We start from the raw sequence: 25243 nt of genomic DNA on the forward strand, positions 1-25243 counted from the left end.
TGTGCTGTGGAGCCGGGAGGAACGCCCGCTCCCTCTGCTCGCAGTACTCATCCATAGACGAGCATTATCAGGGAGGGAGGGGAGAGTTCCTCCCCGCTCCACAGCACAGCGCGATTGGCGCCGCGAGGCAGAAGGACGTCTCTGGCTAATGGTCAGAAACGCCCTTCTGACCATAGAAGAGCTACGGTACCGGCACCGTAAGCTCTTTACACCGGGCACAGATCGGGAAAGCCGACAGTGCGCTGAAATCAGCGCACTGTCGGCTTTCTGGCAGTATATAACACTGCATGTGCCCAAAAGTGGTGAAAGGTCCTCTTTTTAACTGATCCATTTAATGGATCAGTTAAAAAAAAAACGGACGCATTAGCATCAGTTGGTGTCCGTTTTTTATACTGTCCGTTTTTTCTTTTTTGCTGTTTATGCTTTCTGAGCATGTGCAGAAAATAAACGGACAGAAAATAACGGACTGTAACTGATGGCCATCAGTTACTGCCCGTTATATGTCCGTTGCCCATAGACCTCAATGTTAAAAAAAAACAAAAAAAAAAACGTACACTTTCTGTCCGTTTTTTCAAACGGACAAAAAAATCCTACATGTGTGATTTCTCTGTCCGCTTGAAAAAACGGACATGGTTGTTAACGGACCCTTAAGGACACAAACGGACAACAGATGAAATCCCATTGAAATGAATGGAAATTGTAACGGACACAGCTAGTGTCCGTTGCTAAAATCTTGAACGGACAGTAGCAACGGACACTGCAATCGGACACCAACGGTAGTGTGAACGCCCCCTTAGCCAGTGGATATGAAATATAAAAAAAATTTTTTGAGGAGTCTTCAGTAGTTGATACATTTTTTAATGGCTAACTAAAAATATGATATATTGCTAGCTTTCGGGACTACTAAAAAGGTCCCTTCATACCAACCTGCTGAAGGGACCTTTTTAGTAGTCCCGAAAGCTTGCAATATGTCATCATTTTTAGTTAGCCATTAAAAAGGTATCAACTACTGAAGGCTCTTATATATTTCATAGTAATACCCTGTGATTATAGGTAGTAATACATGACAGCCTATATGCACCCTGCTTCATTGTCCTTGCGGTTTCTTTCATGTCAGTGGATACGCCATTTATTAATATAGCATTTTATTAGAACACCTTTTAAAGCGAATACATTCCTAAAAAATACATATTAACATTCAGCAATTGACATACAGAATATAATAGAAGAGGCAGTTGCATTACTAGGATTATACGTTACATGTTATTTCCATGTAATGAGAAAAGGTTCCTTCACCTCTTCAGCTTTCAGACAACTGGAATTATTGTGGCAATATGATTTTCTAGAAATAAGCCGCTCATTGGGTGAGCATGCACATATCTTACATCTGGCGTACTTCTCTGTTTCTTTCCTGTAACATCTCCCCCCTTAGAGCTGTATTCTTAGGGCTGCGGCTGGAGAGATGATTGAGGCTTCTTGTTAGCCAGGAGGCTTCGGCATGCACAGCCAGAATAAAATAACATTTTCCATGGCTGTAGGTATCTTATGACTTGTCATGGTTATAACTCCCAGTGACTGACAACTCATTTTGACACCAGCCACAGGGTGTAATAGCCGTAGTCACGTGGAGAGAAGCTGATATGCCCTATACCCGCTCTGAGATCTATCTTTTCTTTGATTAATGCGGGAAGGGGAAATTCCTGAAATCGTACACTTCCAGCAATAGATAGATAGACCGACTAGTCGCATAGGGTATCTGTCACACGGTGAAAGTCTATTCCTCTATGTGACAGACAACATTTCCCCACCATTGCAGTAACAGGAAATATTCTTCTTACTCTGATATTTGGTAAAGAACAAATATTGTGTTGCTCCTTCTCAATGACGGCCACTTACTGTGCAGTCACCTCCTTCTGGGTGTTACAGTTTCACATGTGATGTTCCAGGACCTGGGGAATTAATTTGTAAGATGATTTGGGGATTATGAGATTGGGATGTTGCAATATTAGATTGAGTTCTGGGTTATCTTTTGGTTGTTTAGTGGTTTGGGAATCTTTTATTTTTACACTTTGTTCTCCCTGTACCTCATTGTAATTTATGCCACGCCATCTTCAGAAGGAAAATGTTAATTTGCTGTGTCTACCTAAATGTGTAGGAACCAGGCTGTGTCTCCAGAGGGATGAAGTGACACAGCAGTCCTGCTCCTGACGGCTGCTGCAAAGGATTTTCTGTGGAACAGTCCTAATTAACAATGTCTCTTGATGTGTCTGTACAATTAAACCATTGCCATTCCTGCATCAGAGGCGTGGGGTGGGGGGGAATCCTTCTTCCCTCTGCTACATACCCCCTAGAAAAGAATGCAGGCCTGACAGTGTTGTTTTTTCCACTACACAAAAGAAGGGGAAAAATTAGGGGTAACCTGATCTTGGTTGGACACCGCTTGCATGCTGTTAACGGTTTCCATCTGCTGACTATTCTAGTAACTCGGAGCATTTTCTTTTCTTTTCCCTTTCTGTTATCTGTCTTCTCCTTTCTGCCTCTCTTCTTCCCATTGTTTTCAACATATGTCATCCATTGCTCCTCAAATCTTCTGTGCACCTCCCCTTCCCCCACACTTCCTTATCTGTACACCTCAATCTTTACATTCGCACTCGCAGCCCCTCTGAGGAAAGCAAAGTTTGTGGAGAGCCCCAGAATTCCAGAATCTGAATTGGGATCCCCAACCCTTGGCTCGTCCCAGAAACTGGACGCTGATGCATACCTGTTGGGTAAGTTGAGATCCCATGGGTAGAATTCCACTGATTCTTGCTAGAAAAATACAACTACTTTCAGTATAAGAAGAAAAATCCCACATACTATGCACCATATTACTGAACACACCCCTGTAGTCTGCCATTGTATTGACGTTTTTCCCAGATACTGAAACACTAAAATTTATCTATTAAATGGATTGTAAGAGTTATAACAATTAAAATAAAAAACTGCTTTGAATAATGTAACAATCCTAATACCTTGCCGATCCCCCACTCTTCATCCTGGTCTCAGTCCTACCTGGCACAAAGAATGAGACTGCTCTGCCAATCTGTGTAGTGGAATACTGCTATAGGCTTTGATTGGCTGAGTGGTTGTATTATTGGGACAAGGACCAGGTAGTGCAGAGAACAGTAGGGGACCCCAGAAGAGTCAAAATAGGGGTTTCATAGCAAGAACTTCAGAGTCTGCAGCATTCTTCACGCCAGCATTTTTATATTAACAATTTTAGGAATCAAAAGAATGGAGCTGTTTGCGTCCCCAGTAATTTAGTAGCATTTTTTTTTTTCCTTTAGCCGTCATTTCATTCCTTTCTTTTCTTCTCCCGTCATCTTCTTTCCTTCACGCCCTGTATATGCGGAGCACGCACTTCAGACTACACACTGGATACTTTTCCACTATGAAGGGTAATGATGCCACAAGAGAGCAGCCAGATTAATATTGGGGTCAGAGGTGGGACAGCAGGCGAGAGAACATCATGTTCCTCTCTTTCTAACTTTTATACGCCTCGAAAGGGCAAGATAGAAGAGGCGATAAAATATTCAATTTATGTGATGTGTTGACTTACAATCTGTGTCTAGAAACTGCATTAAAGCAAAAGCCGAAATACTGCAGATGCTTAGCATGTTGCCATTGCATATGTATTACATTATTAGCTGCATGTATATAGATGTATGGACACATTGCAGTACGGAACAATATAAAAGTAAGCAGCTGTTTCATGTGCTTATATGTGTCTTTTACAAAGGGGACAACCAACACCCCACATTCATAAACGAAATTGTGGGATCTGCACATAGCCTGGATGGAGATCTCTTCTGCATTCCCATAATAGTCCTGCAGCCTTAAGATCAAGAAGCATACTTGCCAGCATTCATGTTCTCAGCTTCCACCTTGAAGGGAAGTATTATTGGAACGGACGCATCCCATCCTCTCCTTCCCTCGCCCCAACCTTTTCCTTCTCGCCAACAGCTTGCTAAGTGAATCAGCATAAAATATGCAGAGTTTCTATGGCAACCTAGCAGCGGCGAGCACTGAGGCATTCTGGGTGATGGCCTGCATGAGGTAGTGACTGCTGGGATGACAACACCCCAGCAGTTGATTTCTGTAAATGAGCTGGCATACAGGATTATTTAAATCCATCTTTAGTACAGTGATAATGTGGAATGATCTATCATGGGCTAGCTGTAATTTTTGGGGAAGGGGAGGATGACGTACACTCATGAGAAGCTCTTTCTTGGCGGTCAGAGTGCTGTAGACTGCGCTACAACCAGCGAGATGTCTGTAGAGATGTCAGTGTCACTGACCTCCATAAACTACCAGCAGTGAGTGAGTCCGGCTCTCCTGACCGATCATCAGTCATTCAGCCTGCGACTGCTGCAGTATTGAGTCATCCAGCATTTTAGACAGCTCGCTCATCTCTATTGTCGGAAAAGAACAGGCTGATCATGTCACACAGTTCAAAAACTACATCCGCATGATGCATGTATGTACATACCGTACTGTACTGTCCACCCACTGACACTCTAATGGTCCAGCACATTGACAATATTCACCAGGTGCAGTGACGTTTGCCTGAACCTCTATTTTGTTAAGAGTTTCCAAATTATGGCTTCATAAAACTTCTTTGATGCACCCACAACTTCTGTCTCTAGGTATGATCTCTGTTCCACTAGACACCATTTTACGAGGTTCTTCGCTGGAGCCATTGCTTCCAATGGTGACGCCATACGGCCACCCTGCAGTGCAGAGCAGCAGGGACTTTGCGAATCTCCATGCAGGGTCTGTGGACATGGCATTGCCATATGTACAAATCAATACTCTGAGCACCTTACTGGGGGTGAAAACTGTACTTTGCATATAGCAAATGCCTCGGCCATATACACTCGATCCCTGTCAGTAATCTCATTCATCAATTACTGGCGGCCATTTGTTAAAATGGCAATGTGTGTATTGTCCTGAAGTCTAACATCTTGCTCATGGCAGTAAATGCCTTCAAGAATCAGATCTATGCTGATATTTCCTAAATTTGATCATTTATATTCCTCCTTTCCCAAGAATGCTGGAATTTTATGATATTGAAGAGAGATTGAGGTCCATGAGAATACACATAGTTACCAAACACTGCATTAATAACCCTACTTACCAAAGCTCTTGTCTTGGGCAGTACTGAAAATGAATGGCCTCTATATTTTCGTTTCTAGGGGAAGAGGAGTCTGTCTTGGGCCCTCCTCCATCTGTTGATGAGGCTGCCAACACCCTCATGACCCGACTGGGCTTCCTCCTGGGTGAAAAAGTCAGCGACGTCCAAGCTGCGGGTCCCCAGTACAGCATGGAGGGGCAAGAAGAAAACCAGGTAAGGGGTTAGGGTTGTAATGCCAATGACCGTCATGCAGGGTAACATTGAGTATATTACGTAATTGGAAGGGGATATGGTATTTGCTCATTTAAAGTTTTTATTGATACTTTTCTAAGAAAATTATTAACTTTGTTAAAGTGGTTTTCTGGGGCATTAGTATAGATGTCCTGTCTTTTTTGCCATAAATATCAGATTCATTGTTGTCTGATTTTTTGGTACCACACACATCAGCTGTGTAATGTGCTGGGGCGTTTGTGCAAGCACTGCAGCCTTTTCATTACCAGGCACAGTACTGTCCATATTGTAATGGTTGATCGCTGGGGGTGCCGCACAGCTACGGTCGGATATGAAAAGAAAATCAAGGTTGTCTATGTCTACTAAGTTACATTTACTCCATATCTAGTGTTAAAAACAAGGGCTGTGGCTCAAGACTTTCCATAACCTCTAAGAATTGTGATGTTCTTGCTTCTTCCCAGGGCTCTGCAGTAACCCAGCGGATTAGTCCATGTTCCACCTTAACCAGCAGTACAGCCTCTCCGCCTGCCAGCAGCCCATGCTCCACTCTTCCTCCCCCAAACACCACTGCCCCCACTAAGGACTGCAGCCCCACTTCCACCCTGGAGAGCAGGGACAGTGGCATTATTGGTAAGTGACTTTTATAAAAATTCACCGCATGATGTCCATATATTGCTCCAAATGGTGCTCATACTGGTGTTGATCCTCACTCCTCTGAAGAGAGGTACATGTTAATAATTTGTACATTAGTGAAGCACATTTAGCATTTTTGTCAGTGCAGTACTGAGCCAGTTGTTTTCTTCTGCACTACTGCTTCATGTGCATGTAGCCTAGCAGGGATAGAACACAGTTGGTATAGGTTATGGCACACAGTCCTTATATACATAGTGTTAAGATGATGCAGTAAAGGTGCAATGTGAAGCACGTCTCAGCGTAATATGTTGTCGGGGCTCATTATTCATAGTGTAAACAGTTGAGCGTCTGTAGAATTTTAATTGTGATTCCTTCATTACCGACTCTCATTTTTTTCACCTCTAATCAGAATGTAAAGTTTAGGGGGTTTTTTGTTGTTGGCTTTTTTCAGTTTGTTTTTAAGCTGTGCCCACCTAAGACAAGTGCCCACCTTAAAGGTGTGTTCACGCCCACTATAGATTTGATGCAGAAATTCCTAAGATGGAAAATAATAATTTTATTTATATGGTGCCAACATATTACAAATCAGAGAACATCTGAATGGAGTGCTTTCTCCATCATGTCTGTGGATTACTGTGAGATCAGTTCCCATGAATGGAAGTGACAGAAGTTTCTGCATTTTGTGGACATACCCCAAAGAGAGAGATTCACAATTACCATACAGAAATAAATGCATCAAAAACTTTGTGATCTAGAAGTGTGGAATTAAGGTTGGGTTGCAATTTTACATGTGATTTTTGTGCCCAAACCAGGATTGACTCTAAACATGCAAAAACTACATAGTATGAACAAGACCAAATACCTCCAGCAGGCTTGGTTATGGACACATGACGTAGCCTTTAGCGTCCCGGTCTGGAAATACATTTTGGATTTAATGGATCTGTCATCAGCAGCTGGTCTACTTGTTGATGGTATTTAGGTAGAAGTTGTCTTATTTATTTTTTTTTTTTTCATAGGCTAGGTTCACATCTGAATTGGAGTCTCCATAGGAGACTCCACCTAATATCAATAGAGAGAAAAGTGCTGCACAGAGGACTTTTTTTGTTTGCCGGTTTCAGTATAAAACCAGCAGAAACTCCACGGACACTTGGCAGACCCCATTATACTCTGTTGGGTCTGCGGGTGTCCACATGTTTTAGCAGATGGGCTCTCCGTTGGTTGGGTCCCCATGTCGACCCGGACGAAAGAGAGACTAACGGTGAACCTAGTGTAAGAGTAAAAAATTGAAAAGATCAAAAATTATTATGAAGACGCCTAACAGATAGTAGTAACACCAGGATAACGGAAGTGTTTTGTCAGTTATTTGTCACTATTCTAATACAATGCACCCCTATGACTTCTTTCTCATCGAAAGACAGGCACGTTCCTGGTTTTAGCCTACAAACCCTGCTCCAAAATATGTGTGGATAAGGGCTAAGTGTTAGACTTTCCACCTGTTATTTTTTTTCGCCATTTACTTCTTGCGTTTTACAATTTAGCAGTTTTTGTCCTTTTTGACAAGTTTTGCACTTTGTTGGTAATGCAGAAATAATGCCGCCTTGCATACTCCTGCAGAACGCTCCTCTTTCCTCTTCATTCTTCTCATCATCTTCGTTCCTCTGGACCATTTGATGTTGCTGGTGATTTTGAGGCTTGTCTTTCCTTCCTGCTGTATACCAGTTGAAGGCATACTCCATGCAGGACACCAGGCATCATGCATTTGCATATTCATGAGGCTAATTTGCGTACATTGTCACACTTAAATAGGCATGAGATTAATTTATACGCCCAGCTATTTTCATTTTCTTTTTATTTTGCATTGATCGAGGGGGATTATATTTTAACCCATTGAAGCAATGAGAGATGTCATACCTGATGTCTCTGTACTAAGTATTTGCATCTGTCCCTACTACATAGACATGACTGTATGTCTGTATCGTTGTGGGGAAGTTATGTCCTTGTGTTTATTTAAGAAGTAAAAGACTTGGTTTGATTTCTTTGTGTTTGGAAAAGATTCAAGAAAGCTGGTTGGCTCAGTATATTAGGTGGAGGTGATAGACATATATGATGCTGGGGTCTTAGATTGGTTGCGGCCTAGGATACCATCTCCATGGTGTTGTCTCCTGTGGAGATTCTTGCTAAGGGCTAGTTCACACGGGGTTCCACGTGTACACATTCCGTCGCGGCTGCTGCGAAGGGATGCCGCGATGGATTAAGCCAAAATGAATGGGCCGGAGCCTCGCGCCGCGGCTAATTCAGCCATGGCATCCGCGGCAAGATAGGGCAGCTCGCTTCTTTTTTCCGCTACTAGCTAGCGGAAAAAAGAAGCGAGTGGCTCCCATTGAAATCAGTGGGAGCAGCGGATTTTGAGGCTGATTCCGCGTCAAAATCCGCTGCCAACTTGCTCCGTGTGAACTAGCCCTAATTATCTTTAGATTGAAAAAAAAAAAAAAGCATCTTGAATGAAAAAGATGTCATAGGGGTGCATTGTATTAGTATAAAGAAAGGGGTACATTGGATTAGAAGGATGTTGAGTACATTGGATTAAGAGGGTATCAGAGGGGTATGAGAATGATGTCATAGAAGATTGTTGTACTAGAATGATGTCATGGGTACCCTGTATCAGGAGGATATCAGAGGGGTACACTGGATTAGGAGGTTATTAGAGGGGTTTACTGAATTAGACTGATGTCCTATGACTGCATTGTATTAGAATGATGTCATGGATACATTGGATTAGTAATGATAATGGGTACATTGGATACCAGATGGGTACACTGGGTGAGAGTAATGCTATGGGAGTGCACTGTATTAAAATTATATCAGAAAGGTATTGAAAGGGTATTCGAGGGGTATCAGAAGGGTACGCTGGATTAGGCTGATGTCAGATGGTTACTTTCCATTACAGAGCTGTGCAGTAGTAGCGAGATATCTGAATTGTACCTCTCTCTGCATCTCTCTGCTGTCAGTAGAAGGTTAGAGGGACGTGCCCATGATCCCTTTATTAGCTTTGCTCTACATACTGACGTACGCAGTGTGTCCGTGGTTTGGATGTATAATGTCTGTGCCTCTGTCTGATGTCCTTTACTGCACAGACTGTTACTTCAACAAGGAATCTGCCTTCAGATGCCATCGATCTCTCTCCACCTCCTGCTGCTGGAGTGGAGGGGGAAAGGAATGACAATATCTCCTTCTTAGCTTCATGTTGCAGAAGAAGATCGAAGATTATGAATCAATATGTCAGATTCCGCCATGGCCCATTATTTTCCTTAGTAAATTTGTCAATGATAAGAAACCAGACATGAAAGTCATGCACATGGCGGTGTGCGTTACATATTAGCTTTTAATTTCCATCTGCAGGGTTCCCAATGGAATGTGCTCTGCTTCCAACCTGCAGTGCAGGTATAACAACTATACTACTGGGAGACTGGGAAAGAGCTGCTTATACTGTGAAATAGTGTATAATGTCATAATGTTGACTCTCTCCGCTTACCTGCAGCTACCCTGACCAGCTACTCAGAGAATGTGGACCGTTCCAAGTATGGTGCAGATAGCAACAAGGAACTTGGCTCCCGAGGGTGTGTTAAGCAGGGCCAGAAGTCAATGGATTCAAGTCTCTACCGGGTGGATGAAAATATAATGGCCTCCACTTTCAGCTTAAATAAAATCCCTGAAAGGGGACTGGACACTGGACTCTCCCAATCCGTGCAGTCAATCCCGCTCTACCTCATGCCCCGCCCCAACTCTGTTGCAGGTGAGAAAACCGTGTGCGTCGCTTTGTGGCGATTATGAGCTGGCTTTCTTTATTGTATAATGTTCAAAGTTGAATGGGGTAGCGTTATTCTCGCAAGTCACTGTGTATGTGCCTAGAATGTTAATGCTGCTTACTTTCCGTGGGTGTGAGGGGGAGTAAGAGAAAGATACAGGACTGCAGAAGGTGGGAGGGAAGTGAAGTAAGCTCAAATGAGCCATTACAGTTAATTATTCTGCTGTCCCCCGGCAGTGAAAAGGTTAATAAGACGCAGAAACCTTTTGAATTTCTTGTTCCTGAGAAATTGCTTGGTCCTGGATACTCTTTAGAACTGGGAACAGAGTCTGTAGCTCAGCGAGGGGTATGCGGCAGTGCAGATGGATGGAAGTGCTAATGCTCTGCAATGCCTTTGACGTACAGTGACACTGTCTGATTAAAGGACTCCCCATCCCAGACTAGAGCTTTCAGCTACTGAAATGGACCTGATCTGCATCAAAGCTTGGGGGGGGGGGGAGACAACCCTACTTGAAATTCTACTTATATTTTGCATGGTAGGGGTGTGGCAAAATCCTATAAAGGCAGAGTTTGGGGATTTCCTTCATATGTGTATTACTTACTATTTCTCAATGTGGTATCACATTGTTGGTCTTCAGCTAATCATTCTTGTAGGAATTAAAGTCTGTGACAATACTGAAGCATTGTACAAAGCTGTAGGGTTTGTTTGCAATATAGTATGTATATACAATATAGTATGCTACAATAATATATACTACAATAAGAGATCTGTTCTGTGCTTATGGATCACAAGTTCCTTCTTGTGCCCAGAGCCTCTTCCTCTTTTGCTCCTATACATAACACTTAGCTTTTTTCCCTCCAACCTTTCTTGTCTGCAGCTACTAGCTCTGCACACCTGGAGGACCTCGCATACCTGGATGAGCAGAGACATGCGCCCCTGCGAACCTCTTTACGAATGCCACGACAGACCCTTGCTGGACCACGCACCCCACAAGATCTCCGAGGTCAGAGGCATATGCCACTCTGTTATAATATTGAGTAGATAAGTCCTGATGACATTTCCTAGTATTATTATCTGGTATACCTTGTTTATATGAGTGTTTATTGCAGAGCACTTTAATATATCACTGCATATCACTCACGTATTTGTTTGACAACTTTTCTATTTCCCTGCACAGTCCGCTTTGCGCCCTACCGACCGCCAGACATCTCCTTGAAACCACTGCTATTTGAGGTGCCGAGTATCACTACAGATACTACATTTGTTGGCCGAGATTGGCTTTTCCATGAAATTGATGCACAACTGCAGAGTGAGGACGAGAGTGTGAACCGGGGTGTAGTGATCTGTGGTAATATTGGATTTGGGAAAACTGCTATCATCTCTCGGCTGGTATCTCTCAGTTGTCACGGGACACGCCTGAGACAGCTCACATCCGACAGCCCCCACGCATCACCAAAGCGTGAGTTACTTTAATGTTCTCACATTAGTTTTTCATCAGTAGGAACAGCTGGATTGTCAGGCATATTTTCTCCCATGTTGCAGGTAAAAGTGTGGACAAAATAGTGAATGAAAATATAGAAGCTTTCCAAATACTTTTATTAGTGAAATACAACCTTTGGTGGCATATAACTGGGGTATACTGACAATGATGAATTGGTGGGAGTCTGACTATTGCTAGAAGAAAGTAGCAACAACACTGGGGCAAGGTCTTTACCACTTTGTCTCCTTTTGGTTCCCCTCTAATTTTTCTGTGAGAGTATCCTTTAGCCATCCATAAGAAAACCATCTAGAAAAATCAGAGCAGAGATAAAATGGTACAGCCCTTTTCTGCCACATCATTCTACCAATCAATTGGACCTCTGCCAATTGGACACTGGTGGAATATTTTAGCAATATGCCACCGATTTCTGAGATGAGACAACCTTTTGAATTTTAAGGCGGCATTGCTATATCCCCTATTAGTACATATATTGCAGAATGTCCACAAGAGGCTGATACCGTGACTGTCTGGGCAAGGTCATAAAGCGAGAACACTTAAAGATTCCTCACTGATCCACTTGCTTTAATAATATAAGGACAGGTGTCACAGATGAGGACATTACTTGTCCCAAAATAACTGGTACATAGTGCGAAATACAAATATGTCAAATACAGGATTTTACAGTAAGAACATGGTGGAAATGCAAAACCAAACCGCCATCTGCGCGTCTATAGGATCCTAAAGGGACTGACCCAGTCAATCCTCTGGTGAGCTCAATGGAGATGCAGTGTGAGGCCTTAACTGAACTTTCCACTATAGGTTTCCTTTTTAAACATAGATGATATGATTGTTGGGTAACTTTTTTGCTTACATAAATGTAGAGATATCATAAGCTGTGTTTTCTCTGGGTCTGTTTGTCTTCAGAAACCATTCAGTGTGACAAATCTAGATCTAGAAGGGGACAAACTTTTGTAACACAAATAAAAACCTGTGAAAACCTTAAAGGACCATGAAGCCCCAAAAACCATAAAAAACATCTCTATGAAAATGTCCCCTCTAGATAAGTCTACAAGATTGTCCACAAGAAGTTTTTCCTAAATCTTGCAGGCATAGATAGATCTTTCCTTCCAGCCTCCACCATCTTTGCCTTGAGAACGACCCAATAAACCAGCTTGACATCAGGTCATGTGATTTTAGTTAGGCCAAGACATGCTCTTATCATGGATCTGAGGAGATGGTATATGGAGACACATTTATAGTGGTCCTCATACAGTAGTGGTGCTCAGATTTATAACTCATAGATGTATTTTATGATCTTCTCATACGTAGATTCAGAGGCGAATCGTGAATTGGCACAGACAGGGCAGACTCATTCTGGTATCTCTAGCGGAAGCTGTCCAGGAACTCCTGAAATGCGGAGAAGACAAGAAGAATCTATGCGGAGGATAGCAGCACAGGTAGGCCTAATATAATGATCTATGAGGAAGAATCTCTAGAACGTATTGAAGGAGAAAATCTGTTCTATCACTTCAACACTTGCAATAATAATTGGGGACAGAACCAGAACAATAGTCTTACATACCTCTTTCACAACCTCTTAGTAATCTTTATAGCATGTCTGCTGTACATGAGCTGAACATCCTCTCAATTGATGGACCAGTCATCCGTCCCCGGCATTGTTCTGGTGCTTGTTAGTCAGTGTGATAGTTAACTGCCCATGAAGTGAAAAGTCTTTCCAAGACACCAACCCTAAAAATGGGTGCGAGAGAGAGAAGAAAATCTGTATAAATCATAAAAGTAAAAAATTGATTTGGTTGCTCAAAACTAATATTTTATTTATAGTGCCAATGTTATTTCTTTCTTAATGTAATTTTCCCTTGTCCCCTCTGTTTTCCTCCTTTTAGGTGGTGGCATATCACTACTGCCAGGCTGACAATGCATACACCTGCCTAGTGCCTGAATTTGTTCACAACGTGGCTGCTCTGCTATGCCGTGCGCCCCAGCTAGTAGCTTACAGGGAGCAGCTATTACGTGAACCACATTTACAGAGCCTGCTTAGCCTAAGATCTTGTGTGCAAGACCCAGCTGCATCTTTTCGTAGGGGTGTACTCGAGCCACTTGAAAATCTATACAAAGGTGAGTGACATGGGGTTTTTTTTTCACTGATCAGTCCAAACCCAAAGTATTTAAATTTTTTAGAAGGTCTCCCACCATTTGACATGTTCAGCCTCTACTTCCTACAATGCCTGAGGACGTTACCCTGTTTCTCCAAAAATAAGTTATCCCCCGAAAGTAAGACATAGCAGAGATTTTGTTGAATTGTCGAATATAAGGCACCCCCGAAAGTAAGACATCCCCCAATAATAATAATCTTCCTGTGTAAAGATTGTATGATGAAAAACATTGCAGCCGGTTGAACACTGTGCGTGATGTTCCGTGTGCACAGGTATGCCGGCTGCTGATGCTGCTGCGATACGTAGATGAGCTGGGAGATGCCTGCTGTGCATACACTAAGCATCATATGTGGCGGGGAGTCCACTCTCCCAGCTCATCCCACAGCAGCCGGAACAATGGATACAACGTAAGGTATCGCAGCAGCCGGCTTTCCTATGCACACGTAGCACCGCACACAGCATTCAGCCAGCTGCAATGTTTTTCTTCATACAGTCTTTGCGCAGCAAGCGTATCTCAGCATAGCGCAGTGGTGGCAGCAGCACACAAAAATAAAATAAGACATCCCCTGAAAATAAGACATAGCATATCTTTAGGACCAAAATTTGATATAAGACACTGTCTTATTTTCGGGGAAACACGGTATGTGGTGTCCATCTATAAGCTTGATATATGAAGTTTTTACAGGTTTTTTTTTTGTTATTGATGTTGTATTTTGATTTAGAGAGAAAGATTCCAGATGAAGATTACATAATCCTAATAGATGGGCTGAATGAAGCGGAGTTCCACAAGCCAGACTATGGAGATACCATTGTGTCTTTTCTAAGCAAGATGATAGGAAAATTCCCTCGTTGGTTAAAACTCATTGTTACTGTGAGGACCACCCTGCAGGTTAGTCAGATATTGGCCATTTTTTCTCTGTCATGTTCCTTATATTCCTCTACCATTAAACTACATGTCTTTATAATAATATCTTATGACACAAGATGTGCAATTACAAGTAGCCTTCTTCCATTTGTCCATTTTTGCTTCTCCTATATAATCTTTTTATGGTTCACTAACAGGAAATCACCAAACTTCTTCCCTTTCACCGAATTTTCTTGGATCGACTGGAAGAGAATGAGGCCATAGATCAGGATCTTCAGGCCTACATCTTGCAACGCATTCATAGCAGTTCTGAAATCCAGAACAATATCTCACTTAATGGAAAAATGGACAACACTACATTTGGAAAACTTAGTTCTCACCTCAAGACATTGAGCCAAGGTTCCTACCTATATCTGAAACTAACATTTGACCTCATAGAGAAGGGCTACTTGGTGCTCAAGAGCTCCAGTTACAAAGTGGTCCCTGTGTCACTGTCTGAGGTGTATCTCCTGCAGTGTAACATGAGGTTCCCCACACAATCCTCTTTTGAGAGGGCCCTTCCGCTTCTCAATGTTGCCGTGGCCTCTCTCCACCCATTGACGGATGAGCACATCTTCCAGGCCATTAATGCGGGCAGTGTCGATGGAGGTCTAGAATGGGAGGACTTTCAACAGCGTATGGAGAACCTTTCCATGTTCTTGATTAAGAGGAGGGACCTGACCCGAATGTTTGTTCATCCATCCTTCAGAGAATGGTTAATATGGAGAGAAGATGGAGAGAAAACCAAGTTCCTTTGTGATCCCAGGTAATGCACATTTGAGATTCTTACCAGACAGGATAGTTGAATGTTTTACGTATAGGTAGGTAGATACAGATGTAGCATGTGTATACGAGTGACATGTCTTGCTGGCAGGGACCCTTTGATTAGGAAGTCAGTAATCACCAATGAATTGTTTGGGAAACAGTGGTGACTGCAAAGACATTAAGAGAGGTATGAGGTTGAATACCATGCACTACAATAGCTTCATACAAAGACAGCATCACTGGCCAGAAACTAAACCGTAGAACAGACACCTTCTGAATCCCATTCTAGAATTACACTGGTTTGTTAGTTATATTACTGTTCTACTACAGTAGCAACAAGTATCATACATGTCTGTTCACGATATTGCCCTAAGTACGAGGCAGAGAACCTGATTTCATGGTCACTTTTTTCTTGTTGTACTTTTTATAACTTCTCATGTCCTAGTACTCCTGAGCATACCTCCTAACTTTCAGAGGACAGAAAGAGAGACAAAATGTGTAGTGCGCTATGCGTGCCATGGCAAATTTAACTCCACCCACTTCTAAATTTACTCTGCGTCTTCTCATCCATTTCTCTTTGTGCTCCCCACACAATATAATGCTTCGACAGTCACCCTAATATTATATGCCCCCCACATTATAATGTTCTTTTAAAATTGAGCCCACAATATAAAGTCTTGTTTGCTGGTGCACCCACAGTTTAATGTTCCCTCTAGCTGTTCCAGTTTAAACTGGGGCAGATGGTGAGAGATGTTAAACTGTGGGGTTAGCTGGTAAGGAACATTAAACTGGGGGCAACTAGAGGGGGACATTAATGCTGCCGGTTTAGTGTCCCACTTCATATGCCCTCTGTTTAATGCCTCTTCCATCTGCCCCCATTTTAGTGCCCCCTCCATTAGCCCCCAGTTTAATGTCCTTCTTCATCTGCCAAAGATTAACATAAAAAACACTGATACTCACCTCTCCTCGCTCCCCTACTGCACACTCTGCAGTCTCTTGTTCCAGAATGTTCAGGAAGCTGCAGGTGCAATGTGAGAGACGTCATCACATAGCACCTACAGCTCCTGGAGCACAAAAGGGCACAGTTGTGAGGAACTGTCTGGACACAGATGAGTTGAATCTGTGACATACCTTCCGCCGACCAGAACCGCAGAACAGAACCCAGACTGTCCAGCTGAATCCGGGACAGTTGGGAGGTATGCATGAGTGTCAAAAAAAACCCCCCCCATCACCTCACTTGCTGCTGTAGAGGATAGGGTAGCATAGATCAGGTGGCAGATTACCGTAACCTTAATTATATATATATATATATATATATATATATATATATATATATATATATATATATATATATATATATATTTATATATATATATATCTACTCCAGTACTCTTATTTACTTTATAGGGCTGCTTCTGCACTTTCTCAAGATGCATTGCGTCTCCATTTTCTTGAGTCAATGTTTTATCCTTATGCAAATTAGCTGAAAAGAGCTTTAGGGGCGTTTCACTCCTTGTCAGGGCCTTGCTATCCACTCAAGATAACTGACTCAACCTGCAAAGTGTGACAAAGTGGGTAATGTCAATCAAGCAATGAAGTGTGAGGGATGAAACTGGGCAGCAGTTGGGCGGGTTATCTAGAAGCCCTAGCTGGAAAAGAAATGTCCCAAATACTCTCTTCAGATAATTTGCATGGGAATAAATTGTTGATTTTCATTAAAATTGAGCTGTAATGCAAAATAAGAAAGGCATATTTGGAAAGTGTAGAATCTGCTCTACAAGGTACTGTCATTAGTTTGATCCTGATTTTCCTGTTGACAGACTCCCATATATTAAAGTGACTTTGGTTCCATTTATTTTGGCCATAACACTAAAGAATTATTGTCATCGTAGACAAATTGAAGTTCTGTTCTTGTCTTTTCAAAGTTTTATGCGTTCAGATAGTAGCCACATTATTACTGCTATTCGGTTTGTACATTACTTATGAAAACTGTAGTCTATTAATTCATTCCTCTTTGTATGTGACAATGGTTGATCAAAGAGCTGAGCAGATTAGCTAATAAAAATGTGACAGAAGTTTGGTACAATGTGCCATTCACCGCATATTAAATTAAAGGGAACCTATCACTCAGACTCAATTTTTTCTAGGTACCACGTCAGAATAGCCTTAAGAAAGTCTATTCTTCTCCTACCTTTAGATGTCTTCTCCACACCGCCGTTCGCCTACAATCCCGGTTTCTCTCTGTATGCAAATTAGCTCTCTCGCAGCACTGGGGGCGGGCCCCAGCGCTCAAACAGAACTGAGGGCATCCCCAATGCTGTGAGAGAACTCTCTCCAGCGCCGCCTCCATCTTCGTCAGCAGCGTCATCTTCAGCCTCCTCTTCCGGTGGTGGCTTGTAACTTGTAGACCTCGGGTCTTGGGCAGAGCAGACTGTGCATGCCCACAGGCCATGAGAAAATGGTCCCTTGCACAGTATTGTAAGTGACCATTTTCTCATGGCCTGTGGGCATGCGCTGTCTGCTCTGCCCGAGGCCTACAAGTTACAAGCCACCCCTGGAAGAAGAGGCTGAAGATGACGCTGCTGACGAAGATGGAGAGTTCTCTCGCAGCATTGGGGACGCCCCTAGTGCTGTTTGAGTGCTGGGGCCCGCCCCCAGTGCTGTGAGAGAGCTAATTTGCATATCGAGAGAAACTGGGATTGTAGGCGAACGGCGACGCAGAGAAGACTACGAAATGTAGGAGAATAGCCTTTCTTATTCTGACGTGGTACCTAGAAAAAATTGTGTCTGAGTGATAGGATCCCTTTAACCCAAGAAGTAGGGGTGTAAAGTTAGTTTACATAACCTAAAGATGTGCCACATCTTTAAAAAGGGCTTATAGCTCTGGAATGGCTCAATGGATTTGGATGATCAAAAATGCTCATGTGACAAGATAAGATCGATTACATGATGTATGTCATTGGGCTTTTCAGACTTGCTGGGTCACAAGTCCTCTTTAAGACTACCTAGGCCAAGTTTCCAATATATAATTATAATTATATAATAATTATTAATCTATATTCGTAAATCTGCCCCATTGTGTTTTAGGACTACGCCCATGCAGAACTTTCTTCCCACTACATATACAGACGTGCGTCCACAGCAGCACCTGTATATGGCTTAACGCAGCAGGTCACATGAATGGTTAAAAATAGACAATGTTGTGAAGAGCTAGGAAATTTCCTTCAGCTATAAATGACACTTTGGTTAGTTTTACCTGAGTCATCCTGTCGGGCAGAGAAGTGGAGTGTTCACTGTTTTAGTCCAACTCCCTGTTGTGTTAATGGTCACACCATCAACCTGGTGGCCGATTTCATGTACCGCCATGCTGAGCCGCTGATGAATGTAAGTGATAACCCTACATGTTGTTCTCAGGAGCGGACATATCCTGCTGGCCTTCTGGTTCTCTCGTCAGGAGGGGAAGCTGAACAGGCAACAGACCATCGAGCTTGGGCATCACATTCTGAAAGCACATATCTTCAAGGTACAGAGCACAGGGGCAATGTGGTGGGAAGTACTAGATACTTTGCTTAATTGTCATAGATGACACTGCATTGTATTTTACTCCTTATTGACATATATTATAGCTACTGTTATTTTCCCCATATGCAGGAGTAACTCAATGTTTCTGTCAGCTTTGCAGTTATCTACACTTGTATTCTGATTTTAAAGGGGTTATCCAGGATTGTTCCTAAAAGCCGGGAACATGGTGAAATAAGAAAATTACTTATACCTTCTTAGTAAATCCCCACTACTATTTAGTAGCCTCTGCCAGTTATGTCGACTTGACCTGCACTGATGATATGCTATACATGTACACGTGACTGCTTACTTCATCTTATGTCAGAGATGCAAAAGTATTGGGACATGTATACAGTATATCTACAAGAGTTTTTATGATATCCCATTCTAAATCCAAAAAAATCAATATGGAGTGAGTCCTCAAAGGTTTTCTGCAAAATTTTGGAGCATGTCTGTGGGTATTTAAAGTAAAATTTGTGAGGTCAGACACTGATGCCTCACTGACTTTCTTCACCCTAGTTAATCTGAAAGGTGTTTGAAGTTCTTCCAAACTAGTTCTACCAAACCCTGCTATTATGGACCTTGCAAACAGTTGTCCAAAATGTCTTGGTATACTGAAGCATTAAAGGGTTTTTTTTTTTAGACCCAATCATTTTCTCAGACTCCTGACCTGTCCATTGGCCATCACCAGCATGTAACCTGTGGCGGGTGATACTTGGACTCTACAAATCAGCTGTTGCAGTAGCCTCCAACCAGTTGCTGAAAGTTTGTAGTGGATGGACAGCTCATGCATCAATAGGAACCACCACTATCTAGTGGAAGGGACTGCAACTCTATTACCTGAATATGAATGATACTGTACCGATTTCCTGTCCCTAGCAGCTTACATCACTCACAGGCTGCTGCAACAGCTGATCTGTGTGGGGTCTGGTGTGCTGGATGCCGACAGATCACAAACTAATGAACTATCCACAGCATAAGCCATCAGTAGGTGATCAGGACTACAAAATAAATTTGGGGCAAGGAAATCTCTCAAAAAATTTCCCTTCACTGGAACTAAGGGACCTAGTCCAACCCTTGAACAACAGCCCCATAGTATCATCCATCCTCCACCAAACTATTGATTCAGGTAGGTAATGATGTGCCTTTCCCAGACTCGTCCATCAGACTGCCAGATAGAGTATGATTCATCACGCCAGAGAAAATGTTTCTACAAAGTCCATCTAATGCTTGGCATTGTGCTTGACACCTTAAAGGGGTTGTCCAGCTTCAAACCAATATTAAGAGACAAGTGTTATTATCTATATAATGCAAAAATCTGTACAACTTTTTTTGTATCAATTCCTCCCAGGTTTATAGATCTTCTTACTTCTAGAGGTTAAAATCAGTCCATGGTCATGTATTATATGGTTATGTGATATATGGTCATGTGATGAACACAGGTGCACAGACCGTTACAGTCACAGCACAGTGACAATGACCATGGACTGTATGTCACATGACCATGGACTGATTATATCTACTGGAAGTAAGCAGAATGATTGACTGCAAGCAGAGATCTAGAAAACCATGAGGAATTGAAACAAAGAATATTGGAAAATGGTACAACTTTGTATTATACAAATAACATGGACTTATTCAAACACTACTGAGGCGATTTGCATACAAAAGGTATGTGTAGAATAGCCTTTCTAAAGGCTATGCAAGGATGTGCTTAGTTAAAAATGACTTTTGCCAATGATAGAGCTCCTTTAAAGGGGTTTTTTCAGACAAAAATATCTCTGGGGACTAATCAGCTGTTTTTAGAGGCAGCAAAGTGTGTACTGCAGTTTATTTACTACTTACCAAGCACAACACCATACATTGAATTGTGGCTATACTTAGTATTGCTGCTCGGCTCTATTCACATGGTTTGTGAAGCAGAAGCGGCACTCCCTGCTGCCACTTTGATCTGCTGGTCAGTGGACATCCCGGCTGTTGAGTCCCCACCAATCTAAGGATACATAATCAGTATTTCAGACCTAGAAAACCCCTTTAATTTACAAAGTGATACAATGGGCCTAATTCATAAAAACTGATAGACAGAAAGAGTCTGCGTTTACCAAAACAACTAGTCACATTATTGGTTTCTAATTTCTGGAAAGAGAATGAAAGCCAGTGTCTACTTTGTTACTGTGCATAACATGTATGTGTATACTGTAGCTCTGCACCAGATGAGACCTGCGATGTAATACATTGCCATATCTGTACTGAATAACCTCCAGGTGAGCTCATTTACTAACAGTAATATGTTCAGAATATAAGCATTCACTTAAATCATCTTTCTTATTAAAATGTTTGCTCAGTAAAGAGATTATATTGTAATAGGGATTTCCCACACACAGTGACGGGTCTCGCTTATCTGTTCACCTCCCTGGGATCTTGGAGGCTGCAATTCGTATCTTTCCCTTTTGTTACTGGGGTGCACCAGCTCCCCCTACTGCACAATCACGGGAAGAGCTGGTGAACACATTTGTATCTCTGCATAAAACATGACTTGCTTGGATTGGTGTAGGCTCTGCATAAGATGAAGTCTGGCACTCCATGTATCTGTGCAGTCATATCAGCCAAATACATTATACATCATGAGGATAGAAAAGACAAAGCTGCTAACCGCCATCTATAGTAAGAATCAGGGCAGTGGCAGCAGAGACAACATTGATACCAAGATGAAAGCTTCCTCTGCAGAACACCTGCTATAAGTAATAAGGACTTGGGGGTACATTGGATAAACTACCACCTTTTGTCACTGTTGGGAAACTGCCCTGTCCTTTACTGAAAATGGAGGTGTACTTTAAGTTATATTTTGGAATTGGATATTTTTTGGGTGAAAACAACCAGTAAAAAGATTCTTACATCATTAATATTGATGCCTGGCAGTCTGACTGGTGGATGTTTGACTGCTGGGACCAATAAAGTGCCATCTTCAGCGTGTCTGTGAATGTTTGTAGGGTCCTGGCAGACACATCTAAACAATTTACCAAGTTTCCCAATGAATCGTAAATTCTCTTAAAAGTGAATCCCAAGTGTGAAGACCAATATATGTGATGTTTGTAAAATGATAAGATGCTTTTATGTTGTTTTATATTCCTGTGACATAGGCCTTCTTATTCTCTTTACACAGGGTCTTAGTAAGAAGGTCGGGGTCTCCTCATCTATTTTACAAGCCTTGTGGATTTCCTACAGCACAGATGGCCTCTCCATGGCACTGGCATCTCTGAGAAACCTCTACACTCCCAACATCAAAGTAAGCTCAACCAGCAAAAATTGTTGAGAAATATTATTTCATAATTGTTACCTGCTGTATTGCGACCTGATAACGGCTACGAGCTACGGCCATTGCTTTCTATTGTAAATGTCTCCTGTTATGGAGAAAGCTAGCACAGGAGACTTCTTCACAGTGTAGATGAAGAAATGGTGTTTGGGGATTATACATTGTGAGATGCCGTTTCTGACTCCTTCACGTAAACTGAGATAGTATTTGGCCAATAGTTATTTTAAGACCCATAAAGTCTCTGGGTTGTACAATGCCATAAAACAGTACCCATAACATCCTTCTGTCTTTCCATATGCTTCCAATTTAACATGAAGGCACATGGAAGATTTTGTAAAGTTCATACAGAGACCTATTATCCAACAGGAAACATCCTGGAGAGTTCTTTCTGATGCTGTATTATGGAGATATTCTTCCCTAAAAGCATTTTTAGATCATAGCATGTTGGTGAATTGATGCATCATATATCCGAACACCAAGTGCCTATGGCTTTGTGCTACAGACCCATGTGTACAGACTGTATGCAACCAAGCCTGACATGTGCAGAAGTCTTTAGTTTGATCTACATGATGACAAATGCTGTTATTCCTAGTACTTGTTGGAACTTTCTTTAATCTTAGTTGATCCTTTGAAAGCCTTATATTTCTAAGTGAAAAAAGACTGAACAGTTAGGCTGCTCACATCTGCATCTTGGTTTTCATTGACTGCTGGATATATCACATGACTGCTATCAATGAGGGCAATAAGTCCCATTGTCTTACTGTAGAATCCAAGGAGTTTGTCTCCATCATTGTGCTTCAAAAATAGGTCTGCACACAGATAAAATATAAGAGGTTGTGTCATAGATGTGTGAACATAGCCTGAGTGGGTTGTTTTTACATACATAGATTTCCGCCCAAAAATGTAGCAAGTAAAATTACTTTAAACCTAAAGATGCTTCAGTAAATATAAATGTAAATAAATACATACACTAGCGCTATGTTGTCTCTTTAGGGGATGACTTAGGCTTAGTTCACACGCAATTCCGCATGTGCATATTCCATCGTGGCTGCCATGACGGGATGCCGATGCAGTACATGGCATCCCGTCGCGGCTTTCCGCTCCGGATTAAGTCCAAATGAATGGGCCTAGGCCAGAGCGTGCTTCTGCAAGGTGGACGCCGTGGCTGAATCAGCCGGGGATTCCGTCTGAAGAAAGGGCAGCCCGCTTCTTTTTTCCGCTAGCGGCAACATGCCGCTAGTGGAAAATAGAACCCTAGCGGTCTCCATCGACCACCATTGTGAGGGGGCGGATTATGACGTGGATTCCTTGCCATAATCCGCCCCCTCTGTGCCTGTGTGAACTAGCCCTTGTCATGCATCGTATTCCAGTTTTTAATGTATAACTCGTGACAAAAGTCACAATTTTTGACCGCAGCTGATGTAGACTTCATTATGTCACACACAACTTCCCAAAATGCACCAGGCTTTTTAAGAGGCCGCAATCTCTTAATAATTCTGCACATCTCACACCAGCAGAGGAATGGATTAAGACTGACCTTAGAGGTCCCAGTATAGTGGCCAGGAGCCAGTATAGGGGCTCAGCTCCCATTGACTTCAATATGGGCATCGGCAGCTTCCCCCAGTGATCAAATATTTATTCCTGTAGAATCCTGGCCAACTTCTTTAATTAATCAGCCCAAAAGTCTTCAGGCAGTTCTTGGAATTGGTAGGCTGATAAATAGTCATATATGAAAGTAATCCTAAGTTTCTTTGGTTTGGCATGAGTAGGAACTGGTAAGTGTTGGATTATTAGACTTTCTTGGCTATTGGATGTCATAAAAAGTATGTGAAGGTTACTCTCACAAGAAAGGTCCAGAATAAATTGTGAAGACACAATGTGCTACTGTCTCTCTGATTCTGTCTGCAGTCTTCTCCTTTTGATCTTATGCTAGAAAGATGTAGTGAATAATCAGATGCCAGATCAAAGATATGTCACTTATATACCCTGGACTAGTTGAAAGTTTTGCATCATTCAGTTTGTTTTGTGCCTTCACACCTACATCTTTATTCTCCTGCAGGTGAGCCGCCTTTTGATCATGGGTGGTGCCAATGTAAACTACCGCACTGAAGTGCTGAACAATGCCCCTATCCTGTGTGTTCAGGCTCACCTGGGATACACGGAGATGGTGGCACTGCTGTTAGAGTTCTCAGTCAATGTTGATGCCAGTTCAGAGAGTGGCATGACCCCTCTAGCGTATGCCGCAGCCTCAGGTCATCTGACAATTGTCATGTTACTGTGTAAGAGGAGAGCTAAGGTGAGTACGTGATCTGCCAGCACATAATGAGTCTATAAAGATCAGACCAATTTTAGCAAATAAACATGTGAACATTCACTTTAGAATGAAAATTCAATGTATTTTGTCTAATTTCTCTGAGCCCCCCTCCCCCATATAAAACAATCATCAATACCTGTCTCACATCTATAATGAGGCAGACGCGGTAATGACGCGCTGCCATGACTTAATTATACGCTATGTTTTATTTCTGTGCTGCTGCATTATTCGTGCCCTCCACATAAGCTTCTACTGCTGCTGAGGCCATGGAGGGAGATGGAGGGGTTATATACAGCACAGGCGTTCTGCTGTCCTCTCCCCCGCATGTCCCAGTGTCTGGGAACCTGCCCAAACCTGCAGGTTAGTCTCTTGACAGTTTACTGGCTGCCAGACAAGGTGACGACAGGGGAGAGAACAGGGAAACACAATAGCATTAGATCACTAGATCATGTTCCCTGTTCTCTTGCTTTCTTCTACCTTAGACTTTTCTCTGCTGTACAATTTAGGTGGATCTCCTGGATAAGAACGGACAGTGTGCGCTAGTCCATGCTGCTCTGCGGGGCCACCTGGAGGTAGTAAAATATCTGATCCAGTGTGACTGGACAATGGCTGGACAACAACCTGGAGTCCTTAAGAAAAGTCAAGCCATACAGCAAGCACTCATTGCCGCTGCCAGCATGGGATATTCAGAGGTGAGAGGAATGACAAAGCATTGCTTACTACCATGCCAGGAAGGGTTTACATTGCTTGTCTGTATTCGGCTTTTTCTGGACACCCCTGGTAGCTATACTGAGGACTGAAATAATAATCAGTCCAGAACATGGCGGGAGATGTGGCTATGCATTCAGTAACAGAGGTAGACACACAAGACTCATTTCCACCTCCTGAG

The 25243-nt window shown here is 42.4% G+C and overlaps 1 protein-coding gene across 6 annotated transcripts in view; it reads left to right on the forward strand.

Moving 5' to 3' along the window:
* The window catches only part of TANC2 (tetratricopeptide repeat, ankyrin repeat and coiled-coil containing 2), a 329427-nt gene that overhangs the window by 292200 nt on the left and 11984 nt on the right, over nt 1–25243 (forward strand). For 5 of the 6 annotated variants that reach the window (XM_075277126.1, XM_075277128.1, XM_075277127.1 and 2 more), the window contains 14 exons: nt 2658–2768; nt 5235–5386; nt 5866–6034; nt 9576–9830; nt 10721–10846; nt 11021–11302; nt 12653–12780; nt 13228–13459; nt 14220–14386; nt 14560–15167; nt 18581–18689; nt 21891–22013; nt 24100–24336; nt 24861–25046. In XM_075277126.1, coding sequence (XP_075133227.1) covers nt 2658–2768; nt 5235–5386; nt 5866–6034; nt 9576–9830; nt 10721–10846; nt 11021–11302; nt 12653–12780; nt 13228–13459; nt 14220–14386; nt 14560–15167; nt 18581–18689; nt 21891–22013; nt 24100–24336; nt 24861–25046 — 2885 coding nt within the window. The remainder of the gene's footprint in view (nt 1–2657; nt 2769–5234; nt 5387–5865; nt 6035–9575; nt 9831–10720; nt 10847–11020; nt 11303–12652; nt 12781–13227; nt 13460–14219; nt 14387–14559; nt 15168–18580; nt 18690–21890; nt 22014–24099; nt 24337–24860; nt 25047–25243) is intronic. The other variant, XM_075277129.1, reaches the window with a different exon arrangement.

This window comes from Leptodactylus fuscus, chromosome 6 (genome assembly GCF_031893055.1).
Source record: "Leptodactylus fuscus isolate aLepFus1 chromosome 6, aLepFus1.hap2, whole genome shotgun sequence".
Taxonomy (NCBI): Eukaryota; Metazoa; Chordata; class Amphibia; order Anura; family Leptodactylidae; genus Leptodactylus; species Leptodactylus fuscus.